Source organism: Penicillium longicatenatum (genome assembly GCF_028827895.1).
Source record: "Penicillium longicatenatum strain IBT 33135 chromosome Unknown contig_6_segment0_segment0, whole genome shotgun sequence".
NCBI lineage: Eukaryota > Fungi > Ascomycota > Eurotiomycetes > Eurotiales > Aspergillaceae > Penicillium > Penicillium longicatenatum.
The window spans coordinates 1,922,946-1,936,137 of NW_026643123.1; the positions used below are offsets into that span (position 1 = coordinate 1,922,946).

At 50.6% G+C, this 13,192-nt stretch overlaps 6 protein-coding genes across 6 annotated transcripts; 4 read left to right on the forward strand and 2 right to left on the reverse strand.

The window, feature by feature from the left end:
• Window positions 1-804: 804 nt before the first annotated feature.
• On the forward strand, window positions 805-3,008 carry N7484_008911 (uncharacterized protein; the record flags this gene model as incomplete). Its single annotated transcript, XM_057119298.1, has 3 exons — window positions 805-1,030; window positions 1,093-2,936; window positions 2,991-3,008. 3 exons carry the CDS (start codon window positions 805-807, stop codon window positions 3,006-3,008), a joined length of 2,088 nt encoding a protein of 695 aa, XP_056968853.1.
• Window positions 3,009-3,848: 840 nt separating this feature from the next.
• fmn1 (riboflavin kinase) lies at window positions 3,849-4,647 on the forward strand (the record flags this gene model as incomplete). Its single annotated transcript, XM_057119299.1, has 3 exons — window positions 3,849-3,965; window positions 4,039-4,260; window positions 4,339-4,647. The coding sequence occupies 3 exons, from the start codon at window positions 3,849-3,851 to the stop codon at window positions 4,645-4,647; spliced, it is 648 nt and encodes a 215-aa protein (XP_056968854.1).
• A 238-nt stretch (window positions 4,648-4,885) lies between these two features.
• N7484_008913 (dienelactone hydrolase) lies at window positions 4,886-6,458 on the forward strand (the record flags this gene model as incomplete). The annotated part of the gene is made up of 3 exons (XM_057119300.1): window positions 4,886-5,267; window positions 5,389-6,057; window positions 6,124-6,458. The coding sequence occupies 3 exons, from the start codon at window positions 4,886-4,888 to the stop codon at window positions 6,456-6,458; spliced, it is 1,386 nt and encodes a 461-aa protein (XP_056968855.1).
• Window positions 6,459-6,589: 131 nt separating this feature from the next.
• N7484_008914 (pseudouridine-5'-phosphate glycosidase/carbohydrate kinase family protein) lies at window positions 6,590-9,355 on the reverse strand (the record flags this gene model as incomplete). Its single annotated transcript, XM_057119301.1, has 7 exons — window positions 6,590-7,925; window positions 7,989-8,289; window positions 8,339-8,569; window positions 8,636-8,677; window positions 8,730-8,829; window positions 8,888-9,096; window positions 9,169-9,355. The coding sequence occupies 7 exons, from the start codon at window positions 9,353-9,355 to the stop codon at window positions 6,590-6,592; spliced, it is 2,406 nt and encodes an 801-aa protein (XP_056968856.1).
• A 232-nt stretch (window positions 9,356-9,587) lies between these two features.
• On the forward strand, window positions 9,588-11,228 carry N7484_008915 (dolichyl-diphosphooligosaccharide--protein glycotransferase subunit OST1; the record flags this gene model as incomplete). Its single annotated transcript, XM_057119302.1, has 3 exons — window positions 9,588-9,928; window positions 10,011-11,046; window positions 11,103-11,228. 3 exons carry the CDS (start codon window positions 9,588-9,590, stop codon window positions 11,226-11,228), a joined length of 1,503 nt encoding a protein of 500 aa, XP_056968857.1.
• A 448-nt stretch (window positions 11,229-11,676) lies between these two features.
• Window positions 11,677-12,984, reverse strand: N7484_008916 (carboxylesterase; the record flags this gene model as incomplete). The annotated part of the gene is made up of 1 exon (XM_057119303.1): window positions 11,677-12,984. One exon carries the CDS (start codon window positions 12,982-12,984, stop codon window positions 11,677-11,679), a length of 1,308 nt encoding a protein of 435 aa, XP_056968858.1.
• Between the last annotated feature and the right edge of the window lie 208 nt (window positions 12,985-13,192).

A 13,192-nucleotide genomic window follows, 5' to 3' on the forward strand; every position in this document is an offset into this window, starting at 1 on the left:
CAGCAATCGGTCGGGTTGAAGTCCTGCCTGTTGATGCTTAGACCTCAAAAGTCACGGGAACATTCCGAAGTTAGTTACCATTCCCAGACCCTCCACCTCCTTCATCTTTTTTTCCCCGCGCAGAGCTGACAGGCTTCCGTTATTTTCTTGGATTTTTCCGACAGTTCTCAGGTTGTCTAGCTTGACACCTCTGCTACTGCCTCGTGCGGACCGAATACATTCCCGCTTCCCCGCAGCCGACGAGACTGCCGCTCTCTCTCTCCACTCCCGAATTCAGCTGCGCCCGAAACCGTTGCGGCATTTTTCTCACCTCGTCGCGTGGACTTCTGATCAAGCTTACAATTTCACGGCCCTTCAATGTGTCAGATCTTTGCAGTTACGTCTTACGCCGAGTCGATTGTGCCTCGTTACACCCGTGACTCAACCCGACACCTGCCTTCCGTTCCCCCGCCAGAATTGGTCGCGCGCTCGCGACAATAGACGCCGAGTATTCGTCGCAAGCTCCAGTGACAACCTTGGTGGATAGTAGGAGCTCAACACACACTGCTGTCAATTAGCGACCGTTTATCTCTGCTCGGCCCAGAATTGCGCAAGCACGTGGATCCCCCGATCTCTCTCTCTCCATTTGCCGAGACGATCCAAGTGCGCGGATGGTCCTGTCGCCACAACATCGAGATCGTGCGATCGAAGAACCAAAGGTGCTGATATAGCTCCTCGGATAGCATACCGGGCATTTTACATATCACGCAGATCGCGTTTGTGTCATTCTTTTTAAAACTTCCCCGTGCTGGAATACATGACGAAATGAACGTGGAAGCCAAGAACGGCACCCCGGTCCCCATGGATGGCGATCGCGGTTCCGCCGATATTACCGAACACTCGGAGCCACTAGACTCCGGGAGAGAAAAGAGTAATGGCGATGTGAAGGCTGAGCATCGCAAAGCTGCGAATGCTAAAGATCCATCGCGACCGCGACGGAAGAAAGCCCGCCGAGCTTGCTTTGCCTGTCAGCGAGCTCACTTGACGTGCGGTAAGCATGATCGACAAAAACTTGGACGAAATAATTGCTTGGCTAACATCCTTATTTGTCAGGCGACGAGCGACCATGTCAACGCTGTATTAAGCGGGGTCTACAAGATGCTTGTCATGACGGTGTCCGTAAAAAGGCCAAGTATCTGCACGATGCTCCGGACGGAGCACTGATGCCCGGAGTGCCCGGGAACTTCTATCCTAATAACACTCCCATGCGAAATAGCTTGCCCATGTCTAGGAATGGTACCAACTCGAGCACTCCGCAGCAGCCCCAGCCGCAGCAGCAACAACCCCAGCAACCCTCACAGCAGCAAGCCAACAACAATTTCTACCCCACGCCTCAGCCACAACCCCAGCCGCAAGGGTCCTATAACATGTACCAAGAAACGGCTATGAGCCAAAGTCCCTTCACCACCCAATCACCTGTTTCACCTACGTACAACCTGAAGACCAGTCAGAATGGTCGCAATCCCAGCTTATCGTCCACGGTGAACCAACAGCCCACCCCGAGTGCCGCTCTCTCCGGAGACACCTCCCAACCGCAAAACCCGTTTGCAGGGCCATTTTTCGACCCCAGTGACCCCGCACTTTTCAACTTTGATTTATCCAGCATGAATTTTGAAAACCGTTATGGGGCTCTCGAGTTCGGGATGTTAGGTCATATGGCGACCGGGGCCGGAGATTCGCCTACCGACTCGGGCACCCAGCGAGGGTCGATGGGCCGCAGTGGGTCGGCGCAGTTCTCCACGCCAGCTCCTGGATTTGGCGAAAGTCCGGGGACTCAGCCGTTCATGTTTGGTGATCCCCTGCTTAACGAGTGGTCAACTGGACAGGCCTCGGGCCAGCCGCATGTGAATGTCAGCGGCGTATACGGCCAGAATGGCATGCTCACGGGACACATGAAAGCAGATGGGCCACATGCTTTTGCTATTGAAAGTGGTCCTGCCAACTTCACCAGCCCCGGATCGGCGAGTAGTCCACATGTGGCCACCTCTGGTTTTGACGATGGGTCGTTCAACGCCGGCCCCAAGTCCAACAGTCTTGCGCCAAATGGACAACGACCGGTGATCACCACACCCAGCTTGAAGCACCAACAATTACATGTCGGGCCTAAGCGACGTCACCGGAATCCTTCGTCAATATATGAGAGTGTCAAGGAGCCATACGGTTACACGAGTGGTTTCCATAACCTCACTGCTTTCATCCAGCGTCGCTTCTCACCACAGAAGACTGTGCGTATCGCTAAGTCTTTGGCATCTATCAGACCATCTTTCATTGCTACCACCAAGACCCTCAATCGGGATGATTTGATTTTCATGGAGAAGTGTTTCCAACGAACGCTTTGGGAATATGAGGATTTCATTAACGCATGCGGTACACCAACAATCGTCTGTCGACGCACGGGCGAAATTGCCGCCGTTGGGAAAGAGTTTAGCATATTGACAGGATGGAAGAAGGATGTATTGTTGGGCAAAGAGGCCAACCTTAATGTCAACACCGGCGGTACATCTCAACCGGCATCCGGTACTAGCTCGCGTGGCAGCTTCACACCTCGCGGCTCAACACTGGAGAATACCAACGGCCGGCCGCAACCAGTTTTCCTGGCCGAACTTCTCGACGATGATAGTGTCGTGGAGTTCTACGAAGATTTTGCACGTCTGGCATTTGGTGATTCTCGCGGTAGTGTAATGACCCGCTGCAAGCTCCTAAAATATAAAACCAAGGAAGACATGGAGGTGGCACAGGAAGACAATGGAAAGTGGAACAATCACCTACGCAAAGGTGGTATTGCTGGCGAGGCTGGAATGAACCAGTTGGGGTTCAAGGACGGCAAGGTCGAGTGCGCGTACTGCTGGACAGTTAAGCGAGATGTATTCGACATTCCGATGCTTATCGTGATGAATGTGAGTACCCCATGACTTGTACCAAGAGAAGCGTTGGACTAATCCTGCAAATAGTTCTTGCCCTGCATTTGATTTCCTCCATTCTCAGATTTGGAGTTCTCGTCCTTTTCATAGGACGATAGCTTGTCTTTTTTCTTGTACTGCACTTTTCTGCTGTTCTTGTTATTCCCTTCATACCCTTGACTAGGACGACCCTAGTCTTTTGTCTCTTTGATCTGGGCTTCTGGTACATATTTTGGTTTCTTGTGGGACTGTATGATTCCCCCCATTCTGTGTTTGTTCTTAATCGTACATACATCTGGTGTTTTTAGGTCTAGCGGTTCATGGCCCAGCATGAGTCGCTGGATTCTTTTTTTCTATTTGTGTTTCTGGCGCTCAAAAGGCTAAAAATGATATCTTGGGCTGGGATTGTGTTTTTACGAGATTAATGCCATTTATCCTTTGACTGTCGATGCCGTTATTCATGACATATCTCAATGTACAATCAGTAACCTGCCGTGTGATTGGGTTATCATGGATGTCGATCATCTTGAAAACGAATTTACCTATCACAATCAGTCGATTTGAGTTGCATATGCATCCGGTAGAGATGCCTCAGGTGTGAGATTTGCTTATCGATAGCCCCACCTTCAATCCGCTCCTCCGCTTCCAACAGCTTCTATCTGACGTTTCCTCGTCATTGTCGCCTCTGACTAGATTTCCCTGGTACCCGGCCGTTCCGCAACTCACCTATTCGCTTCGATTGACTGGTTAAGCCTTTGTGATCGGCATTGCTACCCCGCCAGCTCCGCTATCTGCATTTACACAACACCCCGCGTCGACTCCACATCGCACAATCTTGATTCTTGATCACCACACTTGATCGCCTGAACCTTCTGTAGAAGATTTGCCTTCCTCTACAAACTTTTCGCAATGAGACCTGATAAACCTCGCGACCCCGTTGCTGGCCCTGATGCTGGGCCTATCGCTCCGTTCCCCATTCGGTTGTCTGGACCGGTGATCAAAGGCTTTGGCCGAGGTAGCAAAGACGTATGCCGAACCACACCTCCCTTGCATAGATCACATTTATACGTATGAAGACGTACTGAGACATACCTTGCAGCTAGGAATTCCGACGGCCAACATTCCTGCCGACGACTTATCCAAGACACACCCTGATCTGACAACAGGCGTCTACTACGGAGTCGTAGCACTTGACCCCAAGGACTTTGCACACGAGAATGGATTAACGGGCGAAACGGGCAAGGCCAATGAGCCTGTTGTGCAGCCCGCAGTCCTGAGCATTGGATATAATCCTTACTATAAGAATACCGTGCGGTCAGTGGTAAGTATTTCCTTCTTGACCTTCGCTCCATTGGCTCAGCCTCGGGGGTTTCAATAATAACTTATCATTGGGGTTTAGGAAATTCATATCATGCCTGCCCTAACTGAACCATCTCCAACGGCCGTTCCTCAACCCAAATTCAACCGCCTCCCCGATTTCTACAATACTCACCTCAACCTGCTCATTCTCGGATATATCCGACCAGAATTCGATTACGTCTCGATGGATGCACTGATTGAGGATATTCGTGTCGACTGTGAAGTCGCGCGACAGAGTCTTCTGCGGGATGCGTACAGAAGGTATCTTAATGATGACGGGCAGGGGTCGGAGAAGGTTGCCGAAGATCGAAAGTGGCTGCTAAGCTTCCACTTAAAAGGTAGTATATAGATGCCAGATCCTTTGATAGAATTTATGAAATAGACGTATGGATGTCCCAGATGGATGAATCTATTATCATACATTCGGAGCAACTCCATCCGGGATCTTATCGGTACTCGTCGACGTCACAACCCTAAGCGTTGACCTGTCAAGTATACCCCTGGTCCGATAGAATTTAGATTTCACCTGAGACGCGCCAGGGAATCCCCTTCAAGAATTCCATTCACATTTAAAACCAACGGTCACCATGGTCAACGTCTTCCAGCGCCTCACTAGACGGGCAACAGGCTCCAACGTACCCGAAAACGGAACAAGCGGCCCAGGCCAAGATCCGAATAGCCCATCCAATCCTCATGTTCTGCATAGGAGAAACAGCACCGCTTCAACAAAGCGTTCTCGCCGACATGACTATGAAGCAGAGGAGCCAGTGCCACGCCGTCTGATTTTGATATCTGATACACCGGAATTTGACCCGGAGATTATCCGCCGATTTCGGGCTGAGGCCTTCGATGTGGAATATTTGCCTTTTATGTGCACTGGAGATGCCGAGAAAGACCGTAAGACGTTGGAAAATAAGGTCCATATGAGGGAGGATGACTTGGAGACTGGGGAGAGATATGCCATTGTTGGTAAGTTACATAGAAATTTTCTAAAGCCGGATTGGAGTACATATATCCAAGTTTGATAGATGGAGGGAACGCTCAGGTGATTGGTTTCATCTACCAAGACCTAAACTAACTTAGATGACAGCATATAATCGACCTGCATACTACCTCCTAGTATCGCACCATCTCATCGCAAGCAAAACAAACCCATTCCCACGACTATGTGCTCTAATAGCATACTACCCCGTTTCACCAACACACATTCATAAATCCGACACAGATATTGAAAGCGAATGCAGTATTCCAGCTTGCTCAGAAACAGACACAATCTTCCAACCAGGCCCAGCGGCAAATTTCCTGCCGATTCAAATTCACGTTCCAGGGGAAATGGAAAGTGCATGCACCTTCTGGCCGTGGATAACAGTCTCTTCTGAAGGCGACGTTACCTATAAAAAGCGACATCGGTGTCATGTATTTACATATCCAGATTCGCAGCCCGGGTTCGCGGAATACAGGCACCAGACCCAGCGAGAAAAGGAAGATATACCAAGCGACGACGTTAGTTTGAACTTGTCTTGGAGCAGGGTCCTAGGATGCTTAAGACGTGCATTTGGAGTTGGGAGTAACTGGCCCGTTGTTGGCATTGAGACGGTTTGGGAAGAGTATTGGCAGCGAATACTTTCCGAGTTGCATCAGTCCAGAGTGCAGAGCGGAATCGATACCTCGAGGTCTGCCTTTGAGATTATGGGCGGCCGAGGTGAGGATCAAGATGAAGAGGGGTTATCTGTGGAGTGTGTTCCCACTAAAGCAGGAGGTGAATCTTTCTCTTTTCTATTTGCCAATTTGATATAAGCTTTTTTCATTGCTAATGTGATACTAGGCACTGACCCCCAAACCCTTCGGTCCTTTTTTAAACATGCATTTATCCCCGCTGGACCCGCTAGTCAGCATATCCGTCTTCTGTCAAGAACAGTAGGCACGGATAAAATCGTGGACGAGATACGCTTTTCGTTTTGCCATTCGGCTGAAGTACCTTGGCTGCTACCTGGTGTCCAGCCGACGGGTCGTGATATCTCCGTGAATATCGTTGTTGTGGCATGTTTTCGAGCGGAGCGTATAGTGAGGCAGAGTTTGTATTGGGATCAGGCAGATGTGCTTGTACAAGCTGGGGTTTTGGATTCAAGACTTGTACCAAAGATGGAAGCTCTGTATTAACCTTGTGATGGGATGTGGATATGGTAACTGGATACTCAATATGTACCTTTTTCATGCAATGATTAAAGATTTTAAAATCAACAAGCGCTATATACATATGCAAATGATGGATGCAACAAATCATGATGCTATCATACTCCCAAAGAGCCCCGAAGGCCCATAAGTTCCTTACTTACACCCCCAGCATTTGCGAGAGTTCGCCGGCTCGCTTCCTGTGCCACAGGAAGAACGTCCTCAATACGCATAGCGGAGTTCTTCTTTGCCAAGCCAGCCACAACAACACCTAACAAGGTATCACCGGCACCATTAACGCTAACTATATCCTCGGGAGACAATTTAGCAGCTGGTGGGAATAGACGCATGTAAACTCCACCGAACGATACATCCGGAGACGAGGATGCCCGGGCAAGGATATACGGCGCATAATCAGGGTCTGTAAGACGCGAGTCACCAGGAGGCAAAAGCTGCGTCAAAAGTGCGCCGGCCTCACCCAGCTTTGTGACAATACAAGGGATAAACGGAAGAAGTTGGATAGATTGCTGGGGAAGACCTTCATCGACCAGGGCGGCTGAGGTGAGGTAGACGAGACGTTCCCGGGAGCCACTCTGCGACATGCCCATGGCGTCAATGACGCCCCACCACCCCGGAGAATCGAAGACCAGGGATTCACGGGCAGCTGTGTACATGGCAGCCAATTCGAGACGGTTGGGACAGGCGAGGCTAATAGCGTGGTTGGGGACAATTTGTGAAGGACCGATAACCGGGCCGGTGCCATCATGGGCAAACAAGCGACGAGATTTAGCAGTAGAGACAGGTTCGAAAGCAACGCGAGCACCGTGCTTCTTGGCAAGGGTGGCCCATTTTGCTAGGACCTCCGGGCGCCAGTTCGCGTCAACGACAACCCATTTCGGTTTCGTTTGCTGGAGTAAAGGTTCCCAGAACCCGTCGAAATCGAGCTGCTTCTCCGGTAGCTCGACGATGCCCATGTCGGCCATCGCAACAAGGAGATCCTTTTTTGCGTCGTTGATGGCGATGTACTGTGCCGTGCGAGTACCAGATTTTGGTGGAAGAACTTGAATACCTGTAGTGCTAAGACCTTCAGTCTCGAGGGATGCGAGTGCTGCTCGACCGCTCAGGTCATCTGCTATAACGCTACAAAAGAGTACATCGCTGCCCACATAGCTGGCTGCCAGTGCGACATTATGGCCGACACCTCCCAGGCTCTGGCCGATGACGGCAGGGTTAGAAGTGTGTGGTACAGGCGTCACCTGGACGCTCTCGTCACTGAATGGGGTGTAGTCGCAGGACAGATCAATGGCAAGGGAGCCGGCAACCACGACATCCGCGTTTTGTGTCTCAGAAACGATCTGCTTAGGCGCCTGAGGGGCTTCCAGGACGGGCTCGGGTGTTCGCTGCGCCGAGAGATTTTGGTCTGACCGAGGAATGTTTGGAGATGCAGGCATGTGTCTAGGTAGAAGCAAATGTCCGGACTTAGCACTGGTTTGTATTTGTATCTAGAGCTCAACTCACCGAGTTGCATTTCCTCGGTCAAGTTCCTCGAGTTTAGCTAGTTCCACGGCAACGCGAGTCGCACGTTTGACATTGGATTCGATAAGAGCACGGTTGGCAATCACACTCTTTCCGCCGCTCAACTCCTTAATCTTAGCGAGAACAAATGGAGTATTATCACTACCATGATAACCCTCCACATCTGCAAGGCGAACGGCCTCTTCAATTACGGCATCCATCTCGGGCTTGGGAACAGAGGCCTCTAATGGCACGGGGTTGGCGAAGTGGATTCCAGAGGTGACAGGAAGCTTGGATTGCGCGTCTATAAAACTTGTTAGTAGCCGAAGTCCCCAGCCCTGATTCAAACTTACAAACTATCGCAGCAGCTTCGGCTTCATTCTGAATAACTCGCGGACTGCGAAACCCACTGTCGCGAGTGAAGAAAGCTGGGAAATCGACAGAGCCCTCACGTCCATCAGCAAAGGTACCCACGCAGACACCCTCAGTCTCAAGATACTCTAGTGTGCGAGGGATATCCAAAAAGCTCTTGCACCCAGAACTAATGACCGTTACTGGAGTCCGTCCCAGCTCTGTCAGGTCGGCTGTTTCAGGAAGAGATCAGTAAATTGCTGCACGATCCCTGTATATGCGGAGGATGTGTAACCCACCGGAAATGTCCATAGAATATTCACCACCACGGTGAACACCACCTAGGAATTAATTAGACGGAATATTCAAATAGAATTGCTAGGCCGAACTTACCTAGTCCACCTGTTCCAAAGATCTTGATACCAGCAAGCTGGGATAGAATCATAGTGCCGGAAATTGTGGTACCACCGTGAATGGGCTTTCCAGCAAGACCCTGAAACGTTTTTAGTACTTTCCTGTCAATGACTTGCGGGGTAAATAGGATAACAAACCATTCCACAGATGTAGCCCAAGTCTCTCCTAGAAACCTTCAGTGCAGTCTTCTTCTCGGCCGTCGAGGCAAGTTCCATGATTTCTTCTGCACTCATACCAACACGGGCAATACCTCCGAGCACACCTATAGTTGCAGGAACTCCACCGTTGGCTCGAACGACAGACTCCAATAGTGATGCCAAAGCAATGTTGTCAGGATATGGGAAGCCTGACGATATTTTAGCTAATTGATCCCCGAACGGACTATAAAGCCTCAAGATTAAGATGCAACAACACCTACCATGAGTATAAATGGTCGTTTCTAACGCGACAACCGGCTTGCCCGTTGCAACAGCATCGCGGACCTCTTCTGATACCTTCAGGAATTTGCTCTGAGAAGAGCCAGGCAGGTCATGAAAATAGCGACCCCGGGGTATCCTCGTGCTTCTGCAGCACCTAGGCAAAACGGAAGCTCTAGAAGCAAACATTGTGGCGAACAGAGACGAATGTAGAACGCCAAGCGAAGGAAGTAAAAAGAGGAGAAGCTGTTATCACTGATAAGAAAGCGGAGTGCGCTCCCTGGCCGCTGCGCCCGCCGTATTGCGTATACAGATCGGGACACCTCATCAGCTTCGTCCAACCAACTCTCCACATCAACCTCGCCAATTTTGATACCCCGTTTCAATTCGGAGACATTGTGTGCTCCGTGAAATACTCAGGATGAGGTTTTTCACCGCCACAGTGCTCGGGCTGCTTGTGCCCAGCCTGGCTGCCGCCTCTAGCTTTAAAGCTCCAACCCAGCTCGTTGTCCCGGCCGACTTCAAACCCCCGCAGGTCTTCAAGAACGTGAACTTGGTTCGGAACACTAATTTGGAAAAGGGATATGCCCGGGAGACCATCAATGTTGTGGTAGAGAATGTCGATAAGCAGTCGCAGAGCGACTACTATATTCCCTTCCCTTCGGATGTGTTTGGTCGCATTGGAGGCTTCGAAGTTCGGGATAAGAAGGCTACTGAGACGGGTCGCTTTGAGGTGGAGGTTACTGAGCCCGTTGCCTCTACGTAAGTTGCAATTGTGCATCTCAATGGCTTTCGAAGAAACAATTACCTTAGCAGAATGCTGATCAACATCTCGATGCAATAGTGGCACCCAGTACTTCGTCGTTCATCTCGCCGAGCCTCTCGCCCCGAAAGCCCAAATCACCCTTGGAATTTCTTACTCCGTCCTTTCCTCGTTGAGCCCACGCCCTGCGACAATTGGGCAAAGTGACAAGCAGTACCTTACCTACTCGTTCTCCGCCTACGTGCCATCTGCCTACCAGACTGTCACCCAAAAGACCAAGGTCAAGTTCCCAAGCACTGACGTGCCGGATTACACTGAAACATCTGGACTCAAGTCCGGTGCTGATCCGGAGCGCAAGGGCGCCACTTATACCTATGGACCTTACGAGACGGCTAAGGTGGCTCCGGGAACTGAGCAGCCTATCACTGTGCGCTACCAGTTCACCAACCCTGTGATCAGTGTCAGTCTTCTGGAGCGTGATCTGGAGGTCTCCCACTGGGGTGGCAACCTGGCTACTGAGGAGCGCTACTGGCTACGCAACAACGGTTCGCAGCTGACCAACCAGTTCTCGCGCGTTGAGTGGACCTTCACAAGCTACCAGAAGGCTCCGTCTTCTGCTCTCCGTGAAATTGCTTACCCTCTTCAGCCCGGCTCTGTGGACCCGTACTTCATCGATGACATTGGTAACGTCTCGACTAGCCGCTACCGTCCCGGTAACGGCAAGACCGCTGCCAACCTGGAGTTGAAGCCTCGCTACCCTATTTTCGGCGGCTGGAACTACAGCTTCAAGGTGGGCTGGAACAACGACCTTGCTCGATTCTTGCGCAAGGCCACTGGTGTGGATTCCTACGTCCTCAAGGTTCCCTTCCTGCAGGGCCCCAAGATGTCTGAGGGTGTTCAGTATGAGCACGTTGTTCTCCGCGTGGTCCTCCCCGAGGGTGCCCACAACGTCCGCTTCGAGACTGTTGAGGGCGCCAACAGCAACGGCCTTCCTGGGACAAGCCAGATTAATGCCAGCCTTTCCTCCTTTAAGACTTACATGGACACTCTCGGCCGGACTACATTGACCCTGGAGGTTGATAGTCTGACCGACGAAGCCCGCGATGCGCAGTTGGTGGTAAGTTCTTTTTTCCATGAACACTTTAGTGACAGTGACATACTAACAAGGTTTAGGTGACCTATGACCACTCCCTTATGGATGCCCTGCGCAAGCCTCTCACCATCTTCGGTGGTCTGCTTACTCTCTTTGTTGCTATCTGGTTCCTTGGCAGCATTGATACCAGCATCAAGAAGCGTTAAACGCGCTTTTTGGAAGAAGCATGTTTCATATTGTCTTTTTATTGAATCTGTCCCAGTCTTTATATTGAGTCCAAGGACTGAAGGCCCAAATACAACATCAAGTTTTTTCAATGAGCAGTTTGCATCTTCGTAGATAATTTAAATCTTCAATGTTTCGACTTTTCAATTATTCAGATAAACATTTCAAACATTGAAATAGACTCATCAAGGAAAGGGATTATAAGTCCCATTCCCAAAGCATGGCCCATCAATCTCATACCCACTAACATTCTGCACCGGCACTCCATTCGCTCCGAACCGCAGAACATTGCTCCCATAAGTATACGGCATCCATCCCATAGCAGGCGGACCACTCACGGGATCCTTCATGAATGCCAAAATATGATCCTGCATGACCCGACTCGTCTCAATCTCCCGAGTAGAAGGACCAGTAGTAGCATTGGTAACGTTATAAAAGTGTTCCAAAATTCATCATCAGATCAGACGAATGATAAGCACCAAGCCAGGTATACGGAGTTTCATTCGACCAGTTACCAGCATACTGATACCGGTACGTCGTAACGTTGGCATTCGCACGCAGAATACTAGTATTGGCAGTAGGACAAACCCAGTCCTCAAGTGTGCCCTCATTAACAGTAGGCTGATACGGTCCAACAGTAGCATTGGCAGACGGCCATGTATCAAGCGTCGCGTCATTGTTAGCCGCATCGGAGAAGATAGCTGGTCTGGGCGAGATCTTTCCCTGCGCAGCACGGGCAGGATAATCCGAGAAAATATAGAGATCATCTGCGATGGGCCCGAAGCTAAGGCTCGGTTCACCGTCATACTGGCCGACGAAATTCTCAATCATGGCCGTAGGGACCTGCTGCATGCATTCCAGCTCTGCAGTAGGATTGTGCGGGAAGTCACAACCGAGATGTTTAGCGACGAAAGTAAAATTCGAGTGAGAATAGTCCTCTGATGGAAGGGCTTTGAGTGCTGTTCCGGATTGAGAGAAACTGCCTTGCACAATGGGGTTATCCCAGAATGCGTAGTTGTGGTAATCTGTGCTCTGCGAGCCGGCAGATTGACCCCACATAGTAATAGCTTCAGGGTCACCGCCGAAGGCGGCGATGTTTTCGTGAACCCATTCTAGGGCCATGCGTTGGTCAAGGATTGCGGGATTGGGGTTGTTGAGGCCACCTGCGTTGGGGAAGCCGAAGATGTTGACGCGGTAGTTGATAGTTACAACGATATGCTCTTGGGTCCTGTGGACCCAAGACGCGGGGATCTGGCCGGCGATGTCGATGCCGCCGGTCTCGAAGCCACCTCCTGTCATGAAGAAGATGACGGGCAGCTTGGCCGTTGCTGAGACATTGTATGGTGTCCAGATGGCGAGGCTGAGACAATCCTCTGAGCTGGTCTGTAAGGTGAGACCGCTAGTATGATTTTGGTTTCCATTTTCCACAAGTAGGTAGGGAACAAAGAGGTTCCAGAAGCTGGCTCCGCTGGATACAAACTGTGGACACGATGGGGGAAAGCGCGTTGAGAAGTGGTGCTGGGTTGATGGTGGCAGCGGTTGAGGAGGTTGGAAACGCAGTGAGCCCACTGGGGGTTGAGCGAAAGGGATGTTGCGAAACTCTCTCACTCCGCTGAAGTTGGCATTGCGAAGTCCAGTAAAGGCTCCTGTGACAGTGCGAACTGTCAAAGAAGGGTCCGTTGCTGCTTGAGCTGAAGCAGCCAGCAGTATACCAGCACTTGCAAGGTGGAACTTCATGATGTGCATAGATCAGCTATAAACACCAGACCAGCTTTACCCGAAGAATCTCCCATTGTATTCATATAGATATTTCCCATGTTAATTCGCCGAATGGCACGATGAAATTATCCGAATCCAAGCCTCCCCAGTCTGATTAGCGAAGAATGTGGGGAAAATATGGGGATAGAAGGGCTCAATATTTATCCCGCTGCCTATCCAAGTCAAA